Below are 18,904 nucleotides of genomic sequence, written 5' to 3' on the forward strand. Positions count from 1 at the left end.
ATTGAAAAAGATACATTTAGGTGTTATCTACTTGGCAGTTTTTAGTATAAAATCAAAGCAAAATGATAAAAAACAAACTTTCAATAGTTACTCTAATTCTAATTTTAAAAGCATTACTTTTAGAGTTATGCAGTTTATTCACCTGCTTCCAATTCAAATTCCTCACCCTTATTTATTAAATATCAGTATCAACTATATTGCCACTTGGTTGCTAATTATCAACAACACACACACATGTCCATACACACGTGTACTATAGTTAACAATAAAGAACTTTAGTTTATCTCTCATATATATAGATTTTCAAATTTCTAGTTATTAGTTTGGGGTTGGTGACAAGCGGTTTTAAGCTGGCTACAGGAGGTATGTATGTGGTAATTTTTTTTTAAGGGTTTATTTATACATACAAGAACTAGGGTACAGGCCAGAGGTACGGGTGTGTGTGTGTGTGAGAGTGTGTGTGTGTGTGTGTGTGTGTGAGAGAGAGAGAGAGAGAGAGAGAGAGAGAGAGAGAGAGAGAGAGAGAGAGAGAGAGAGAGAATTCACCAGAGACAGAGTGGGGAACAGAACAGGCAGAGATACTAAATTACACTGCTGAGGGGAGCAGAGGGTGAGTCAGGAGAGGTCTGCTGCGCCATGTGGGTTACTCCCTGGCCCGGGATCAAACTCATGCTGCAGTGGCTGCGGATAGCTTCATAGGTTGTGTTTTAACCCCTTGAGCCACCAGGGAGGCCCTGTGATAAATTTTTTGCAAACTTCTTTCGCCACATTTGCAAAGTCCCAAAGCTTTGCAAAACAAGCTTCTTTTTGATCACATAATATGTACTGAAGGTGAATGACACGTTTAAGAGATATAATTAAAAAAATTTAAACGTTTGCCTCTTCCCTCAAACATTATTATATTTACATAAGATAGGAGCAATTCTTCCCTCTTTAGTCTACTCCAGTTTCATTTTGTTTTCCCTGCATAAAGCAAATAATGACATATTTCATAAAGTTTCTGGCCTAAATCAGCTACACTTGTTTAAGTGAAATACACTGAATGATGTGTCTGGAACACAAGGAAGAATGAGGCAGTTCCTAATGACAAGGACTTCACAATGTAGAATGGTGAATAGAGAAACATTCAGGAACTGATTCTCTAGTTTGTGATTAAATACTTTATGTATTACGTTTTTTCACTGCTTTATTGGTCTTTTATTTTATATATATACATATATATATATGGTCTTTATATATAGGTAGGTTGAATGTGTGTGTGTATATATATATATACACACATTCGACCCACATGTTACCATAAAAACATAAGCAATTGAGTTTCAATCTGTTTACCAGTCAAAGAGTATCTCTGATAAAAAGTTTGGTCACAAAAGTTAAGTGTAAGGGCCTCCTCGGTGGCACAGTGGTTGAGCGCTGGGTTGTGAAGCTGCCCGCAGCCTCTGCAGCGCCGGTTCGATCCCCGGCTGCTCCCCGGCCACAGGAGGAGGGTCCCACATGGTGCGCAGACCTCTCCTACCTCCCGCTGCTCCCCTCAGCAGTGTACTTTGGTCCTTCTGCCTGCTCTGCTCCCCTCTCTGGCTCTGGTGAATTCACTCACCCTCCCATGCTTCTGACTGTACCCAGTGCTTGTATAAATAAATAAATAAATAAATAAATAAATAAATAAATAAATAAATAAATAAAAAATTTTTTTAAAAAAGGTAGTTTCTCCCTCTTTTAAAAAAAAAAGTGTAAGTATCTTATTAGACTATAGGCTTTATTTACCATTCTATTCCTATTACTGTGAACTATTGAAAGCTGGCTCTAGGTATTAGGAAGACAGTAAGAAAAATTATTATTAAAGGGGAGTTATTAATGATGTGATGCTTTACTGAGAAAAAAATCTTATTTAATTTAAAGCAAAACAATATAAAGCAGCATCTTTATTTCATTTGACATTGATATTTATTTTATAGTAAAGGATGTTGTTTTTCTTTTACACAAGATATTTCATTCCTATGAATTACTTTAATGATTTTTTAATTGTTATAATTTGGTTGATAATATTAATAAAATCTTAGATAAAAACTGAATTTTAAATATTAATACTGGCTGCCTCAAAATGGCATAAAAGTGTTAAAAAATTAGCTTTAAATTAATTATAGAATTCTCATTTTGATGGCTTCTCAAATTTTACATGGAGGAACATAATTTTATAAAATAGGAGATGTCTCTTCTGGAGGGTCAAAACTAATTTCCTTGTCAACAACTTTTTTGTATGTCAAATGAATTCAGAAAGCAAGCATGCTAAGAATTAGGATTAAAAAGCACTCCAGTATAGAAAGGGCCAAAGTGCTTGCCCATTAGAAGAGGTTAGTAATTTCATCAAAAGATGGGTGATTTTAATAAAATGTTTTACAAAACATGTTTTTTTTACATTTTTAATACAGTACTTCCAACTACTTCAAGGAAATGATCTCTTTCCCCAGACTGACAGAATAACAGATTATGAAACAAACATTATTAGTCTTCTAGCAATTTTTTTTTGTCCTCTAGCATTATATATTCTCCAAAACTGCAAATGAGGTCTGTGTAGTACATATATTTAACATACACTTCTACTATGTAAGACTGAATATAGTGCCTAGTTAAGTATCTGACAACAGTACTCAATGGTAATAATGATATTTTTTTATCAGTAGCTATAAAACTTTTATGATTATTTTATAATATATTTTTCATTATTAAAAAAATACTCAGTGAATGGAAATAACAAAAGTTGGAGAGGATGTAGAGAAAAAGTAATACTCCTCCATTGTTGTACGAGTGCATTTTGGTGCCTCTATGGAAAAAAGTATGGAGATACCTTTAAAAAATAAAAATGCAAAGCTCATATGACCTACCAATACTTCTACTAGGTATTTACCTGAAGAATATGAAAACTCTAATATGAAGAGACTTACACACTCCAATGTTCAGGGTAGCACTTTCCACAACTGCCAAGTCATGGAACCAATCTAAGTGCCCATCAACAGAAAATTGGATAAAAAAATTGTGGAATATATACCCAATAGAAAACTACTCAGCTATTTACAAACATTTTAACCCTCTGGGATAAAATGGATCAACTTGAGGTAATTATGCTAAGTAATCCAATGTCTAAAGCAAGTCAGAAAGTGAAAGACAGACATTGGATTGTGTCACTCATCTGTGGAGTACAAATAACCAAAAAACCACCCTGGAAAAGCCCAGAAAAAACAATTCTTAGGCTCTGTGAAAAATATACTGGTTGCCAGGGGGAAGGACGAGAGAATAGAGGACACTAGCTCAGAATTTTGGTGGAGGGTGAGTGAAGTAACCCCAAAGTTATACAGACATGTAACTAACTGATTGGCACATTTAATTAAAAAACATTTTCAAGTAGCATTTTTCAAAATCCAGCCTTATTCACACACGTTTTGTAATTCACCATTTTATCACCAAAATCTCTGGGTTTGGATGATGTGACAAGTCAGGTTTAACTAAGATATATTTAGCAAGATATCTTTACACTTTCATGTTATTTTGACAGTGGCTATGTAGAATTAAATTGACATGAGTTCTCTCTGAGAACTCAGTTTAATTGATATAATAGATTACACATATATGTTGAAAAATGGATTTTTACAAATATGTTCAAATGCAAAATGACTAATGTATGGTACCTTAATACTTTATTATTTTTTAAAGATTTATTTTTTTATTTATACAATAGCTGGGGTACAGGTCAGAGTGCAGGAGGGTGAGAGGATTCACCAGAGACAGAGTGGGGAGCAGAACGGGCAGACAGACCGAAAGCACTGCTGAGGGGAGCAGCGAGTGAGTCAGGAGAGGTCTGCTACGCCATGTGGGTTGCTCCTTGGCCGGCTGGGAATCGAACTTGTGCTGCAGTGGCTGAGGATAGCTTCACAAGTTGCGTCTTAACCCTTGCGCCATCAGGGAGGCCCTGGTTCATATATCTCTTAAGTCTCTTTTACTCTAAAAATATTTACCCACCTTTTCCATAAGTCTTCCCTTATTACCAACTATTTGTTGAAAGAAACTGGGATGTATGTCCTATAGAATTTCCCAGATTTTGGATAATGATGTCATTTAATATATCCATCAATATATTATGACCCCAGTGCTCACTTCGGCAGCACATATATAATATATTATGACCCCTGAAAACAAACACATTCTGGCTAATGGACTAGATTAAGGAAAAAAGGCTGAGAGGGCCTCCCTGGTGGTGCAAGGGATTAGGACGCAACCTATGGAGTTATCTGCAGCCACTGCAGCACAAGTTAGATCTCCAGCCAGGGAGTTACCCACATGGAGCAGCAGACCTCTCCTGTCTCGCCTACTGCTCCCCTCAGCAGTGTATTTCAGTCAATCCACCTGTTCTGTTCCCCATTCTGTCTCTGGTGAGAGGGGAGACACACCTCTGGTCTGTATCCCAGTTCTTGTATGCATAAATAAATCTTAAAAAAAAAAAAAAAAGAAAAGAAAAAAGGCTGAGACTTCAACCTGGTATTGATGCTGTTTTCACCATGTATTTACTGTAATCATAGTAGTAGTAGTATGGCCTTAAATGAGTTTGTTTAAAAATAAACCCTCAAGCATTATCACAAATAAAATGATTCTTATTCCCATGAAAGTATCATCTTCTGCTCTCTTTCATAAAGTTAAATTGACTCTATCTAGTGAATAAGCCACTCCCTGTCACTAAATGTAAAAAGAATGTTTAGAGACACTAGTTATAGTGTGCAATCGAGGAGATCGATGTCTACTGGGAATTATCAAGAATTATCTCATGCTTATATTTGATTCCTAATATTACCTAACCTTTTTACTTTTAAGAAAGCTATCTTAAAAAAAGATTTAACAAGGGGACACAGTGGGAACATGCAGCACAAGTCTCAGGGAAAAAGTGAACAAAGCTATTAATAAAGTGTGTGGGTGATTTTTATTTATATAGATGGGAATGTTTTATGTATGATTTTCTAAAGGTTATGCAAGAACCAATTGTACTGAATTGTAATAAAACTGCTCCATACTGGGAATTTTCCTGACGCACTGCCAGTTCATCTTAGTGGAGGCTGGAAACAATAGTGTTTCTTATTGCCCTTATCCCAAGTTCATACTAAAGACAGCTATTTTGATCGCTCTTAAAAAAAATACAATGTAAAGGAAAAATTAAACATTTAATTTTAGTCTATGTGTCTGGAAAATATACAAAAGCAAGGAAAGACGAAACTGCTCTTACTGTATGCCAGTAAAAAACACTTTATTAAAAACAACTTTGCCTCACAGAATCAATACATTTAAAGACATATGACTTATGTCTTTAAACCTATATTTTCAACTTAATTTATATGCAAATATTTTAGTAATAATCTATGTGCCAAAGAGAAACCCCACCAACTGGGAGAAAATTTTTGCACACAACACTAATGATAAAGGACTGGTCACAAAAATCTGCAAAGAGCTGATGAGACTCAGCAACAACAAAGAAAATAATCCAGTCAAAAAATGGACAGAGGAGCTAAAAAGAAACTTCTCTGAAGAGGAAATGCGAATGGTCAACAGGCATATGAAAAAATGTTCAACATCACTTGCAATCAGGGAAATGCAAATCAAAACTACCATGAGATACCATCTTACACCAGTGAGAATGGCACATATTAAAAAAACTAGCAACAACAAATGTTGGCGAGGTTGTGGAGAAAAAGGAACTCTTCTGCACTGTTGGTGGGAGTGCAAACTGGTCCAACCACTATGGAGAGCTGTGTGGAGATTTCTGGACCTACTAAACATAGAGCTTCCACAGGATCCAGCAATTCCACTCCTAGGTATTTACCCAAGGAACACAGAAACATCAATTCCAAAGAGCACCTGCACCCCTATGTTTGTAGCAGCACTATTTACAATAGCTAAGCTTTGGAAACAGCCCAAATGCCCAAAAATAGATGACTGGATCAAGAAGATGTGGTACATATATACCATGGAATATTACTCAGCATTCAAAAAAGATAAACACATGCAATTTGCAGCAACATGGATGGCCCTGGAAGGGATCATGCTCAGTGAAATAAGCCAGAAAGAAAAAGAAAAATACCAGATGGTCTCACTCATAGCAGGAATCTAGAATACTTAAATAAGGGACCAGGAAAATGAATAACTATAAGAAAGTGAAAATCAAAATCAACAAAAACTATGAACCAGAGACACTTTTTGGGGGGTGGGGGGCGGGAGGGGAGGGATTGGGGTCAGAATGGGGGGATTGCAATTGTATGGGGAATATAAAAATAAAATTTATTAATTAAAAAAAATAAATGAATAAATAAATAAATAATCTTTAAAAAATAAATCTTTAAAATAAATCTTTAAAAAAAAAAATCTATGTGCCAATACAATAATAAAGTAAATTCACAGTCCTAGCAGACAAAGAAAAATCACTTATGGTATGATAAAAATGAACTATTAGAAGTTCATATGTTTATTTATTTTGCATAGATGACCTGGGGTACAGGCTAGACATACAGGGGGGTGTGTGTGAGAGGATTCACCAGAGACAGAGTGGGGAGTGGAACAGGTGTATCCACTGAAATACACTGCTAAGGGGAGCAGCAGGCGAGACAGGAGAAGTCTACTGCACAGCATGTGGGTTAGCTCCCTGGCTGGGGATTGACCTCAGGCAATAGCAGTGATAGTGCTGAGACTTAACCCCTTGGCAACCAAGGATGCCCCAGAAGTTAGTATATTTTAAATAAATATGAGAATATGAATACTCATGACAGGTTATGAATCCATCCATGAACTTCAAAAATATGTTGAGTCAAAGAAATTGAACAGAGAATAATTCATTTTTATAATTCCATTTATATGAAATTCAAGAACAGATAAAACTAATATATGGGACTGCAAATTAGAATAGTGGTAGTGGCAGAGGAGGTTGACTGGAAAGAGGACAGGGTATTGTCTAGGGGGATAGCAATGCGTAATGCTCTGTCTTGTCAGGCACAGGTACAAGGGTACCCACATTTGTCAAACTCAAATTCTACACTTAAGACCAGTGTGTTTACTTAAAAAGTAAGTAAATGGCCAGTCTTATTTTGGGGAAAATAAGTTCATGTGAAAGAACAGCAAAATATATATTGTAAATTTGTGTTATAAAATATATTCACAGCAGGACCTCCCCGGTGGTGCAGTGAGTTGAGTGCAGTGCTGTGGGGCTGGCCGCAGTCTCTGCAGCACAGGTTCGATTCCCAGCCGGGTCAGGGAGATACCCACATGGCGTGGTGGACCTCTCCTGTTCTCGCCTGCTTCTCCCTTCAGCAGTGTTTTCGGTCCATCTGCCTGTTCTGTTCCCTGCTCTGTCTCTGGTGGGTCCTCTCAACCTCCCACGCCTCTGGCCTGTGCCCCAATTCTTGTATAAATAATTAAATCTGTAAATCTGTAAAACGTATATATATATATATATTCAGAGCAGATGATAAACAGTGATGTTTAGGGTAGTCGGCCAAGCTTTTCTGTTTAGCCACTCACTAAGCTATTATTTACTAAGCATGTACATTGTGCAAGGCATTGAGGATACAAAGACAAACAAGAAACAGTCCCTATTTCAGAAAAGGTTATACTTTCCAGGAACAAACCAGAAACTGAGTTTGATTTTCAAACCTTCACAGGGTTTAGGAAAGGTTAAAAAAAAAAAGGCATTCTAAGTGAGTGGAGCACAAAGGGTCATATTAACTTCATTATGTTTGACTTGGGTAGAAGAATGAGTATTTACTTGGTGAGGTAAATTTCATTCATTCTTCTTTTCCTAAGGTAATCACTTGCTAATTTTCTTTACTTGAAACTGGCAGACCTTGATGTTAATGGGAAGAGTCATATAAAAGAGAGTTATGACTATGATATGAAATCATAATACTCCTTTGAGATTATGGCCAGTCTAGATATCACTAGCCCCACACATGACTTTAACTAAGCAGTCATTTTCTGACAGAATAGTCAATTTTAATTAATTTGTTAATGTCAACTTCAAGGCACAGCCATTCTAACAAATTTAATCACTGTCTTACAATAGTGCTTACAGTTTGAAATGATTTAGTCATTAGTAATCACTTCACAAATTTTACTGAATAATTGCTTTAGTTTGTCATTATTCCTTTTCAGCTAATCAGTTTCCATTTAAATGTATATGTACATGTGTGTATGTATGTTCCTGACTGATTTACTACACATAAAGGAGAGAAATGGTGCCTAACTTTAATTCCCTTATTCCCCTTATTTTGAGGTGAGCCCCTTATTTATTTAATAGATTTAATAACTATTTGAGTTCAGCTTTAATGAGAGTCTGGTAGCATAAATACTTTTTCAATAGAATTATGTTTGAGGATTAAAAGTGTGTCTAACATCAGTTGTAGTAGCTATGTAAGATTTTAGTAGCTATATATTCTGGTAGGATTCAACTTCTTTAATGAGTTGCCTAAGGAAATTCCCTAATAGATATGGGGCATTTGCAGAGAGCAACTAAGTTTTTCATCTTTCTTTCTATAGGAAGTCCCTAAAGCATAATCCTAGGTGTCTTTCTAGCAAAGCTTATGATCAGGCAATTATTTTGTTAAATTTCCCAAACATATTCCCAAGTGACAAAAATTCCTTCAACATGTAAGGTTGGTAAAGAGTGCCCACCTGGTGCCCTAGGAGTCAAGTCTCAGCGCTGTCACCTCTACAGCCTGAGTTTGATCCCCAGCCAGGGAGCTAACCCACATATGGTGCAGCAGACTTCTCTCTTGTCTGCTGCTCCCCTTAGCAGTGCATTTCAGTAGATCTACCTGAATCTACTGAAGATTACTGCTTCCCACTCTGTCTCTGGTGACTCCTCTGATTGGTAAGGAGATAGAGGAGCTACATGTGGGCGTACTACTGCAAAATAATTCTCAGTGCTACAGCTTAGTGCAACATTCTTTTTTTTTTTTTTTTTTTTTTTAAAGATTTATTTATACAAGCACTGGGTACAGTTAGAAGCGCAGGAGAGTGAGAGAATTCACCAGAGTCAGAGCGGGGAGCAGAACAGACAGACTGACGAAATTCACTGCTGAGGGGAGCAGCGGGCGGCAGAGGAGGTCTGCGCACCATGTGGTGTGGCCGGGGTTGGAACTGGCGCTGCAGAGGCTGCAGGCAGCTTCGCAACCCAGCACTTAACCGCTGCGCCACCGGAGAGACCCCTAGTGTAACATTCTTCATGAAAAATCAAGAGTTAGGGGAAATTAAGCAAGGAAAAGAGCACTGATATGTAAACAAATCTTTGTAATAAGTATAAAATAATAATGATTACCTTGGTTTAAACTACTTCATATTGTTTTAAACAGTAAAAACTAATGTAAAAGAACTGATAGATGTGCTTACGTCATTAAGCATTTATTTTAGTCATCTGTGGTGTGACTGGGCCTCAGACTTAAGTGCTACAAGGAAATTTTGTATATGTCTAGTATAGTCAGTGACACCACTTTTAATTTGAAGTTTACTTTTATTTAAAATGTGAAATTTGGGGCCTGCCTGGTGGTGCAGGAGTTAAAATCTCAGTGCTAACAAGCTATTGCCAGCTACTGTGGCATGAGTTTGATCCCCAGCCAGGGAGCTAACCCACACAGCACAGCAGACCTCTTCTGTTTTGCCCACTGCTTCCCTCAGCGGTGTATTTCAGTAGATTTACCTTTTCCATTCCCCACTCTGTCTCTGGTGAATCCTCTCATGCCTCAGCCCCACCCCACCTCTGGCCTATACCACAGTTCTTGTATGTATAAATAAAATAATCATTTAAAAAATAAGATAACGTGAAATTTGCCATATTATCATAGTTCCAAGTAGTTAAAAAATTAAAACTAATTTTTTTAAAAAGAAGTAACTTTAAATACAAGCATACTTTGTTTCATTGCTTTGCAGATTTAAAAAAATATATTTGTTTATTTTTAACTGAGGTGATATGGGATACTCCTATCAGGTACTACCACCATAGTGCACCACCACCAATTCACCCATATTGACCGCCACTGACTATTGTGTTTCCTTTCCTCTTTATTCTTTTTTTAAAAAACAAATCTAGGGTTGGTGGCACCCCTACCATTTTTTCATGTAACGTGTTCACTTCAGATCTCTGTAACATTTAGCTAAGGTTAACCATGGACTTTTTTTTTGTTAAAGATTTTATTTATTTGTTTATACAAGAACTGGGGTACAGGCCAGATGCACAGGATGGTGAGAGGATTCATCAGAGACAGAGCGGGGAACAGAACAGGCAGAATGACAAAATACACTGTTGAGGGGAGCAGAGGGTGCAACAGGAGAGGTCTGCAGCGCCATGTGGGACCCTCGCCGGCCAGCCGGGAACGAACCAGAGCTGCAGAGGCTGTGGACAGCTTCACAGCACAGCGCTCAACCACCTGCGCCACCAAGGTAGGCCCAACCATGGACATTTTTAAAAGATATAATACTATTGCAAAACCATACTAGAGGAAATTTTAGCCTCTGACATACAACTACAGCAAACAGTAAACATAACCTAATTCCTAGTCAGATAAGCATAGCATTCACACTAAGACTCTCATTACTAGGTTCCATTTACATGATATGTCTGGCCTTCAATCAATGAATAACAAGTATACTAACAGACAAAAACCACAGTCTGGAGGGGAAAAAAATAAGCATCAGAATCAGATTCAGGTGTCAGTACACTGACAGCACCAAATGCTGGTGAGGATGTGGAGCAACAGGAACTCTCTTATTTCACTGCAGGTTGGAATGCAAAATGAAACAGTTACTTTTAAAGACAGTTTGGCATTTTCTTATAAAACTAAACATACTCTTACCACATGGCCTAGCAGCCATCCTTCTTGGAATTTACCCAAAGGAGTAGAAACTTATGTCCACACAAACAGCTGCAAATGGATGTTTAGAGCAGCTTCATTCATGATTAACAAAATTTGATAGCAATCAAGATGTCCTTCAGTAGCTGAATGCATATCAGTAAACCATGGTACATCGAAACAATGGAATATTATTCAACACTAGAAAGAAATGAGCTATTAAGCCATGAAGAGATATAGAAGAACCTTAAATACATATTATTAAAGAAGTCAATCTTAAAAGGCTACACACTATAAGATTCCAACTATATGATCTTGAAAAGGGAAAACTATGGAGACAATAAAATGATGAGTGCTTGTAAGGGGTTAGACAGGATGGGGGAATAAACAGATGGCGCACAGAGATTTTCAGGACAGTAAGACTACTCTGTACTATACTATAATTGTAGACTTATGTCATTATATAGTTGTTTAAACCCACAAAATGTATACAACAGCAAGAGTGAGACCTATGAAAAACCATGGACTTTGGGTGATAATGATGTCTTAATGTAAGTTCATCAATTGTAATGAAATTTTTTTGGAGGATACTGTTTGAATTCTCTTGATAATGAGGGAGGGTTATGCATGCATAGGGAAAAGGGACATATGTGGGCCTCCCTGGTGGCACAAGGGGTTAAGTCTCAGCACTATGAACCTATCCACAGTCACTGGAGCTAACCCACATAGGGCACAGCAGACCTCTCCTGTCTTGCCGCTGCTCCCCTCAGCAGTGTATTTCAGTCAATCCGGCTGTTCTGTTCCCTACTCTGTCTCTGGTGAATCCTCTGTCTCTGGTGAATCACCCCCCACACCTCTGGCCTATACCCCAGTTCTAGTATGTATAAATAAATATATCTGTAAAAAAGGGGGGGCATAAGGGAAATCTCTATCTTCCCTTTAATTTTGTTGTGAACCTAACACTTCTATAAAAAATAAAGTCTAGCAAGATAAAACACACACAAAAAATTTTAGTAGTAGACCTATAATATACAAAACTATAATATCTATTAAGAAAGCCAAAATACCAAAACCAAAACCCCCACTTTGCTGAAAACCAATACTGTGGATTAAAAAAAAAAAAAGATGTTTGATTTCAATATATATTAAAAATATGAGTAACAAGCTGAGAGGCAATAATAAGAATAAAGAATAGATAAAATGTAGGTGGGCTGGCTAGTTAGTTATACTACAATATAAACATTATATAAAAAATTCAGTCATCACTGAAGCTTGCAAGTTTCAGGAGGATATAAAGTAGTGTGGATGAAAACTTACATAGCTAAGATGATCTTATCAGTAGAAAAGATATTTTAAACCAGCTTAGCCCAAAGAAGCATTTTGATTGCCTAATTTAACTTTGTAAAGGAGAAGTAAATCTTATAGCTGGTCTCTGTAAACCTCACAGCTGGAACATTGTAACTGCACCTTGCAGTTTCCAGTGATCAAAGTAAGTTACTTTATATACTAAACTAAGAATTTCATAATAGAAATAATGTAACACCAGGGGGTACGGTTATCATGAAATAATTACACTCCTGGGAGATTACAGGCACAAGGCTGTACCCCAGGGGTGTGATTATCCCATGATAACCACATCCACTGAAATTGCCTTATTGCAAAAATAATCTCTATTCACTGGTGAGACATTATTCAATAGGTGATTTTTTTTTAAATGAAAAGATTTTTTTTTTTAGCTTGAATCAGCAAGTGGATTAGGAAATTGGCCAGTTTATTTTTCACTGCATTCAAATTCAGAACACAACATCACTATTATTTTTGCTTTTCTATTTGATATGGTAGAATTCTGATTTTGTTTTTGAGAAATCTTTAAGGGTTTCTATTAATATTAGGTAAGTGGTACTGCTAAATTCAAGTCAAACTTTAAAGGCATTAACTGAGCAATATAATTCAAAATAATTCAATGCATAATTTTTAATTTTTCTAAAAAAAGGCTTATTTAAAAATTTATAAATGTAATTTACCTTCACTGTTGCATAGACAGATTGGCAAAAAGATGAAACTAAAAATCTCAAGTAATCCCACTACCCAGATACAACCACTATTAATGTTTTGGTCTATCTTCTTTTAGCATTTTTTCTGAAAATATCTGTCTACATGTCTCCCCAAAATTCAGTTGTTCTTATACAACTGAAGGTGGTGGTTCTCAATCTTGATAGTGTATCATAAAAAGACCAGTAAATTTCATCAATTTATGTGGCAGCATAGATGATGAAAGTTACTGATCTATTTTTTTTTAAATCATAATCTTCTTGGAGTACACTGCTTTGAGATATTCTTAGATAAATAAGGTATAGGATTTAAGAAATTAATTTGTTCTCACACACATTTTGTTCTCACACACATTTTGTCAGTTTGAAAGGAAAAAATGGAAATTGAAATTTCCCCAATGTCTACTTCCATAAAGCCTGAGTCAAAAATGAATTCAGTCTGCCAGTTATTTCTCATCATGAACATAACCTTTAAACATAAAACATCACAATAACTCCTTACTTTCATTAGCTGCACTGATTATTCTGAAAATAAATTTAATATGGAAGTACAAAGGAAAATCTTTTGAAGGTTATCAGGTGAAAATTAATGTTTGAAAACCTAAAATTTAAGTTTTCTCCCCCAATTTTAATTGCACATTTTTTTTTTTTTTAAGATTTATTTATTTACTTCTACAAGCACTGGGTACAGTCAGAAGCGCGGGAGGGTGAGAGAATTCACCAGAGTCAGAGCGGAGAGCAGAGCAGGCAGAAGGACCGAAGTACACTGCTGAGAGGGACAGCAGGCGGCAGGAGAGGTCTACGCGCCATGTGGGACCCTCACCCGGTGGCTGGAGATCGAACCGGCGCTGCAGAGGCAGCGGGCAGCCTCGCAACCCAGTGCTCAATCGCTGCGCCACCAGGGAGGCCCTAATCACACATTTTAATATAAAAGTTAAAGAAATTACCCATAATTTCCTCAAATTAACATATTAACTTTTAATTTTTCCTTCTGGTCCTAATCAATATGCATGTAATTTTATATTATTAGAGTAAAAATGTAGATTCAATTGGTATTCTTTAGTTTACTTAGTATTTATTTTGTCATACAAAAAGTATTATTTAGTTTATAATGGATAGACATTAGCAATTAGGTTGAAATAAACATTTCTCTTTTGAAAATCTCTCAGCGCACTGTCATCTTTCCTTTTCCTTTATACTACCTTCCTTCCCAAACACAACATACCAAGTGCGCATACACACACACTCACACATTCACACACCCCACACATACTTCTATGGCATCATTTTTGCCTACAATTGTTTTCCCAAATTTTCCAATCATGATCATTGAGAGGTGCGATTCTCAGACTCTCTTCAGGATTCTGATTCGACAATAGGAGCTTGGAAACCAATATCTTTAACAAAATACTTAAGTGTTCCCTTACATTCACAACATTTGAGAAACTAGCTGCAGCATCAACAGCCAACCTTTGCTTTGGAGAGAAATTCAACTCTGGTGCTACTCATTCAACGTCACCCAAGATAAATCTGTGCTTCTTTTTCTTCTGTTGTTTCTGTTAAGTCAACTTTTCTTTCCAACTGTGTTAAATCTTCAACCATATTTGTGGTTCTCTCTGTGTGGAAAGCTGTTCTTCCTGCCTAAGATACAAAATGCTCTTCTCCCAGATCTTGCATGGCTGCATCCTTTCTACCATTTTGGTCTCAGCTTAGTATCAGTTCCAATAAGCACTATTTCTTACCACTTATTCTAAAATTACTTCCCATTTAGTTCTTATCCCAGCATCCAATTTAATTTTCATCACACAACTTATAAATACCTACTATTTTTTATTATTTTGTTTTCCCAGTATAATGGAATGAAGGACCTATTCTGATACTGTGATCCCAGAGCCTAGAAAAATGCATGGCACAGGTTAGTGATCCATAAATGACTGCTGAATAAATGAGGGTTTTTTTTTTATATTTTTACCAACCCCTTACCAATGGACAGTTAGAGTTGTTTGTATAAACTACTGAGTATCTACTTTATCACTTAAAAATTTCTGGAAGTTGAATTTTTAGGTAAAAGGATACATATTTTAAAGGATTTTGATATATATTACAAAATGACTTCAGAAATGCTGCTCTGAGTGGACTGAAAGGTTCATTTTACCACACTTGCTCCACACTGGGTATACAGTTCTTTTAAATCTTTACCAAATTTGATAGATGAAAAGATAACAAATTATTTTAGCTTTTACTTCTTTTGGTTATCATGTCCTTGCAGGTATAACGGCTACTTGAATTTCTTCTTTTGCAAACCACCTATATTTATGTCCTCTGTTTCTTTTTTACTTAGCTAGAAAGTCATTAATTTGCAGACTTCTCAAGTTTGGTTACACATATACTAAAACGTGACAAGAGGGAAAAACTCAAGCCTTTTTAACTCACTCATTTTGAAAAAGTTCATTTAATTGATGAACACTACTACAGTAATACCCCACCATAAGGGGGTCCAAAACTCTGATTGTATAAAATGAATGACTGTATTATTGCATGGTTAATGAAAATAAATGGAGGGCTGTATAAGAGCCAAAACCCAGCTTCTTTATATCAAATTCACTTCATAGTCTTAAAAACAGGTTAACTTAATAAATAGCACAAGTTCTTTTGGTTGTTATCAGACTTTCTAACTCAAGATAAAGCAGGTCTATTGATTACTAAATAAAGAACTAAGTCTCGAGTCTGTCCTACTCATTCTCTCAGAGGCAGAGCTGAGGAACAAACATAACGATCACCACTGATGTCCCTACCCAATACAGGAAGCATGCAATTATCATGGCACCACAAGGCTGGAATGAAGGAAAAGATGAGAAGGATACAAACCCTTACAGAAAACAGAATATATTTTTCAGATATAACTGATCCCATAGCAATTTCATAGCAATTTCAATTGCTATGAAAAGAAGCAATTGCACTGAGGCTTTTAGTCCAGTCTACTTTTATAACTCAGGAGGATATGAGTATGAGAATAACCATTTTTTGTTTTTTACCTTTTACCTTTAAATTTGAGTCCAAGCCCTGAGCTTGTAAACAGAATTTTACTCTACTACACTAAATTCTAAACATGTGATCAGAGTTCACTCTTGATCATATTTTTGAGAACATGACTTAGTCCAAAAAATCCAAATTAAACCAACCCAAAACAATAACTATAGAAATTAAAGACACGTTATTTTATCTTTGTCCTTACTATAAATTTTAAAACACCTTATGTCTAGTTCTTACCTGAGCCATCAGTGGGAACTGAACTTGCATTGATTCCAGAAAGACCAAACAAAGGACATTCTCGATCTGTGTTAACATGACCCCATTTGTGACATTTAATGCATCTCACATTTCGAACCTGAGAAACAGTGAACAATATTTTGGTTATGAAAATACTAAGAATCAGGGCCTCCCAGGTGGCGCAGCGGTTGAGTGCTGGGTTGCGAAGCTGCCCGCTGCCTCTGCAGCGCTGGTTCAATCCCCGGCTGCTCCCCAGCCACTGGAGGAGGGTCCCACATGGCTCGCAGAACTCTCCTGCCGCCCGCTGCTCCCCTCAGCAGTGTACTTCGGTCCTTCTGCCTGCTCTGCTCCCCGCTCTGGCTCTGGTGAATTCTCTCACCCTCCCACGCTTCTGACTGTACCCGGTGCTTGTATAAATAAATAAATAAATCATAAAAAAAAATACTAAGAATCAAAAAATATTAATAAAATAAAATACTAAGAATCTAATGTTTAACTCCCTACTCCTTGGAAGAGTTGAAGTTAAATTATTCCTGTTTTTAAAAGTTCTCTAGGGAAAAGAGATTTCATAACTATATATTTGGAATTTAATACATATAGGAAAATCTTTTACTATAAATTTAGCCTAAAAACTAAGTTGGATCCTATTTCTTTTAGATTCTTCTTATTTTGGTGGCAACAAATAAAACAATGTCATCCAAAAACAAATGGCAAAATACCAAAAAAGAAGTATGTCAAGGTTTAATCTTTTTTTTAAATTTTTTAAAAAAGATTTATTTATTCATTTATACAAGCAATGGGTATAGTCAGAAGCGTGGGAGGGTGAGAGAATTCATCAGAGCCAGAGCGGGAAGTAGAACAGGCAGAGTGACGGAATACACTGCTGAGGAGAGCAGCGGGGTGCAGGAGAGGTCTGTGTGCCAGAGGTCTGTGGGACCCTCGCTGGTGGCCGGGGATCGAATAGGTGCTGCAGAGGCTGCGGGCAGCTTCGCAGCCCAGAGCTCAACCGCTGTGCCACCAGGGGAGGCCCCTCAAGGTTTAATCTTAAACTCCCTAGTTTTTATTTTTTATTTTATTATTTTTTAAAGATTTATTTATTTATTTATTTGTTTGTTTGTTTGTTTATACAAGCACTGGGTACAGTCAGAAGTGCGGGAGGGTGAGAGAATTCACCAGTGCCAGAGCGGGGAGCAGAGCAGGCAGAAGGACTGAAGCACACTGCTGAGGGGAGCAGCAGGCGGCAGGAGAGGTCTGCGCACCATCGGGGAGCAGCCGGGGATCGAACCAGCGCTGCAGAGGCTGTGGGTAGCTTTGCAACCCAGCGTTCAACCCCTAGTTTTTAAAAGTTAACCTTTAATGTTTCCATTTCTTAAATTTTCCTGTAAAAGGTCAGATGATATTTTATGCTTTGTAGCTAAGATGCGTTTGTTGAACCACTCAATTCTGTTTATGTAGCAGGAAAGCAGGCACAGACAATATGTAAATGAATAAGCAAAGCAGTCTTCCAAAAAAATGTCATTTATAACAAAGACCAGGCCCTGCTGTGACAGTCTGTCCCAGTTCTCAGCAACTAGTTTTATATTTTTTCTTCACATTGACCTAATTTCCCAAATTCCTTGAAAACTGCAGAGACCATTATCATTAAAACCCACCCTAAAAAACTTTGATTCCTAGCTTTAAAAAGTCACCTGTTTCCTCCCTTAGTTCTTCTACTGTCTGATACAAATAGAAGCCATGAGCCTTTTTTAAGTATAAAAAACCTTCTGGGGCCTCCCCGGTGGCGCAGCGGTTGAGCGCTGGGTTGCGAAGCTGCCCGCGGCCTCTGCAGCGCCAGTTCGATCCCCGGCTGCTCCCCGGCCACCGAAGGAGGGTCCCACATGGCGCGCAGACCTCTCCCGCCGCCCGCTGCTCCCCTCAGCAGTATACTTCGGTCCTTCTGCCTGCTCTGCTCCCCGCTCTGGCTCTGGTGAATTCTCTCACCCTCCCGCGCTTCTGACTGTACCCAGTGCATGTATAAACAAAACAAACAAACAAATAAATAAATAAATAAAAACATGCCTCTAAGGGGAAAAAAAAAAAAAAAAAAAAACCTTCTGGACAACAATATAAAGATATGTTTACTAAATAAATATTATCTTTAAAGGTAAAATATGTGTCACTTGCCTGAATACCAAAGGGCTGATCTCTGATGTTCATATCATCTTTGGCATATCTATGAGGTAGAGAAAATGTATAAATACAAGAATAATTAAAAAAATTAACAACAGTTAATCTGAAAAATAGATTTATTTATTTAAGTACATTATGAAATGTATAATGTCAATAAACATCTAGATCTATAAAGTCTATTTAGTATTTACAAACACATTATTAAGTATCCAATCTGATGATCTGTGGTTAAAAAGAGGAAAAAAAAAACCCCAAATATGAGACTATGATTAATCAAATTCATTACATAAAACAAATCATTCACAAAATCTCTTCATATTAGCTGCCTTCTCTAGTGAATGAAAAAAGATGTAAGATAAATTTAATGATATGTATTTTATCTTATAAGAAAACTGGTTCTTACTTTTCTCGTGGGGCTCCTTTCTGCCATTCAAATTTATATTCTGTTTCACCTTCTGTTTCTTCTTTCTAAAGACATTCATTTAAAAGTCTTTCAGTTTTTTGATAGAATTAAAATCTATTGCAAATAAATTCAAACAG

General features: G+C 36.8%; 1 protein-coding gene across 1 annotated transcript in view; it reads right to left on the minus strand.

Annotated features, from left to right (window-relative positions):
• Positions 1-18,904, minus strand: part of CIR1 (corepressor interacting with RBPJ, CIR1) — a 30,744-nt gene that overhangs the window by 4,372 nt on the left and 7,468 nt on the right. The window contains exons 5-7 of the mRNA XM_037523566.2: positions 18,768-18,832; positions 18,359-18,407; positions 16,196-16,313 (exon numbers count right to left, since the gene is read on the minus strand). Coding sequence (XP_037379463.1) covers positions 16,196-16,313; positions 18,359-18,407; positions 18,768-18,832 — 232 coding nt within the window. The remainder of the gene's footprint in view (positions 1-16,195; positions 16,314-18,358; positions 18,408-18,767; positions 18,833-18,904) is intronic.

This window comes from Talpa occidentalis, unplaced genomic scaffold (genome assembly GCF_014898055.3).
Source record: "Talpa occidentalis isolate TD23 unplaced genomic scaffold, MPIMG_talOcc4v2.1 talOcc4.3, whole genome shotgun sequence".
Classification (NCBI taxonomy): domain Eukaryota; kingdom Metazoa; phylum Chordata; class Mammalia; order Eulipotyphla; family Talpidae; genus Talpa; species Talpa occidentalis.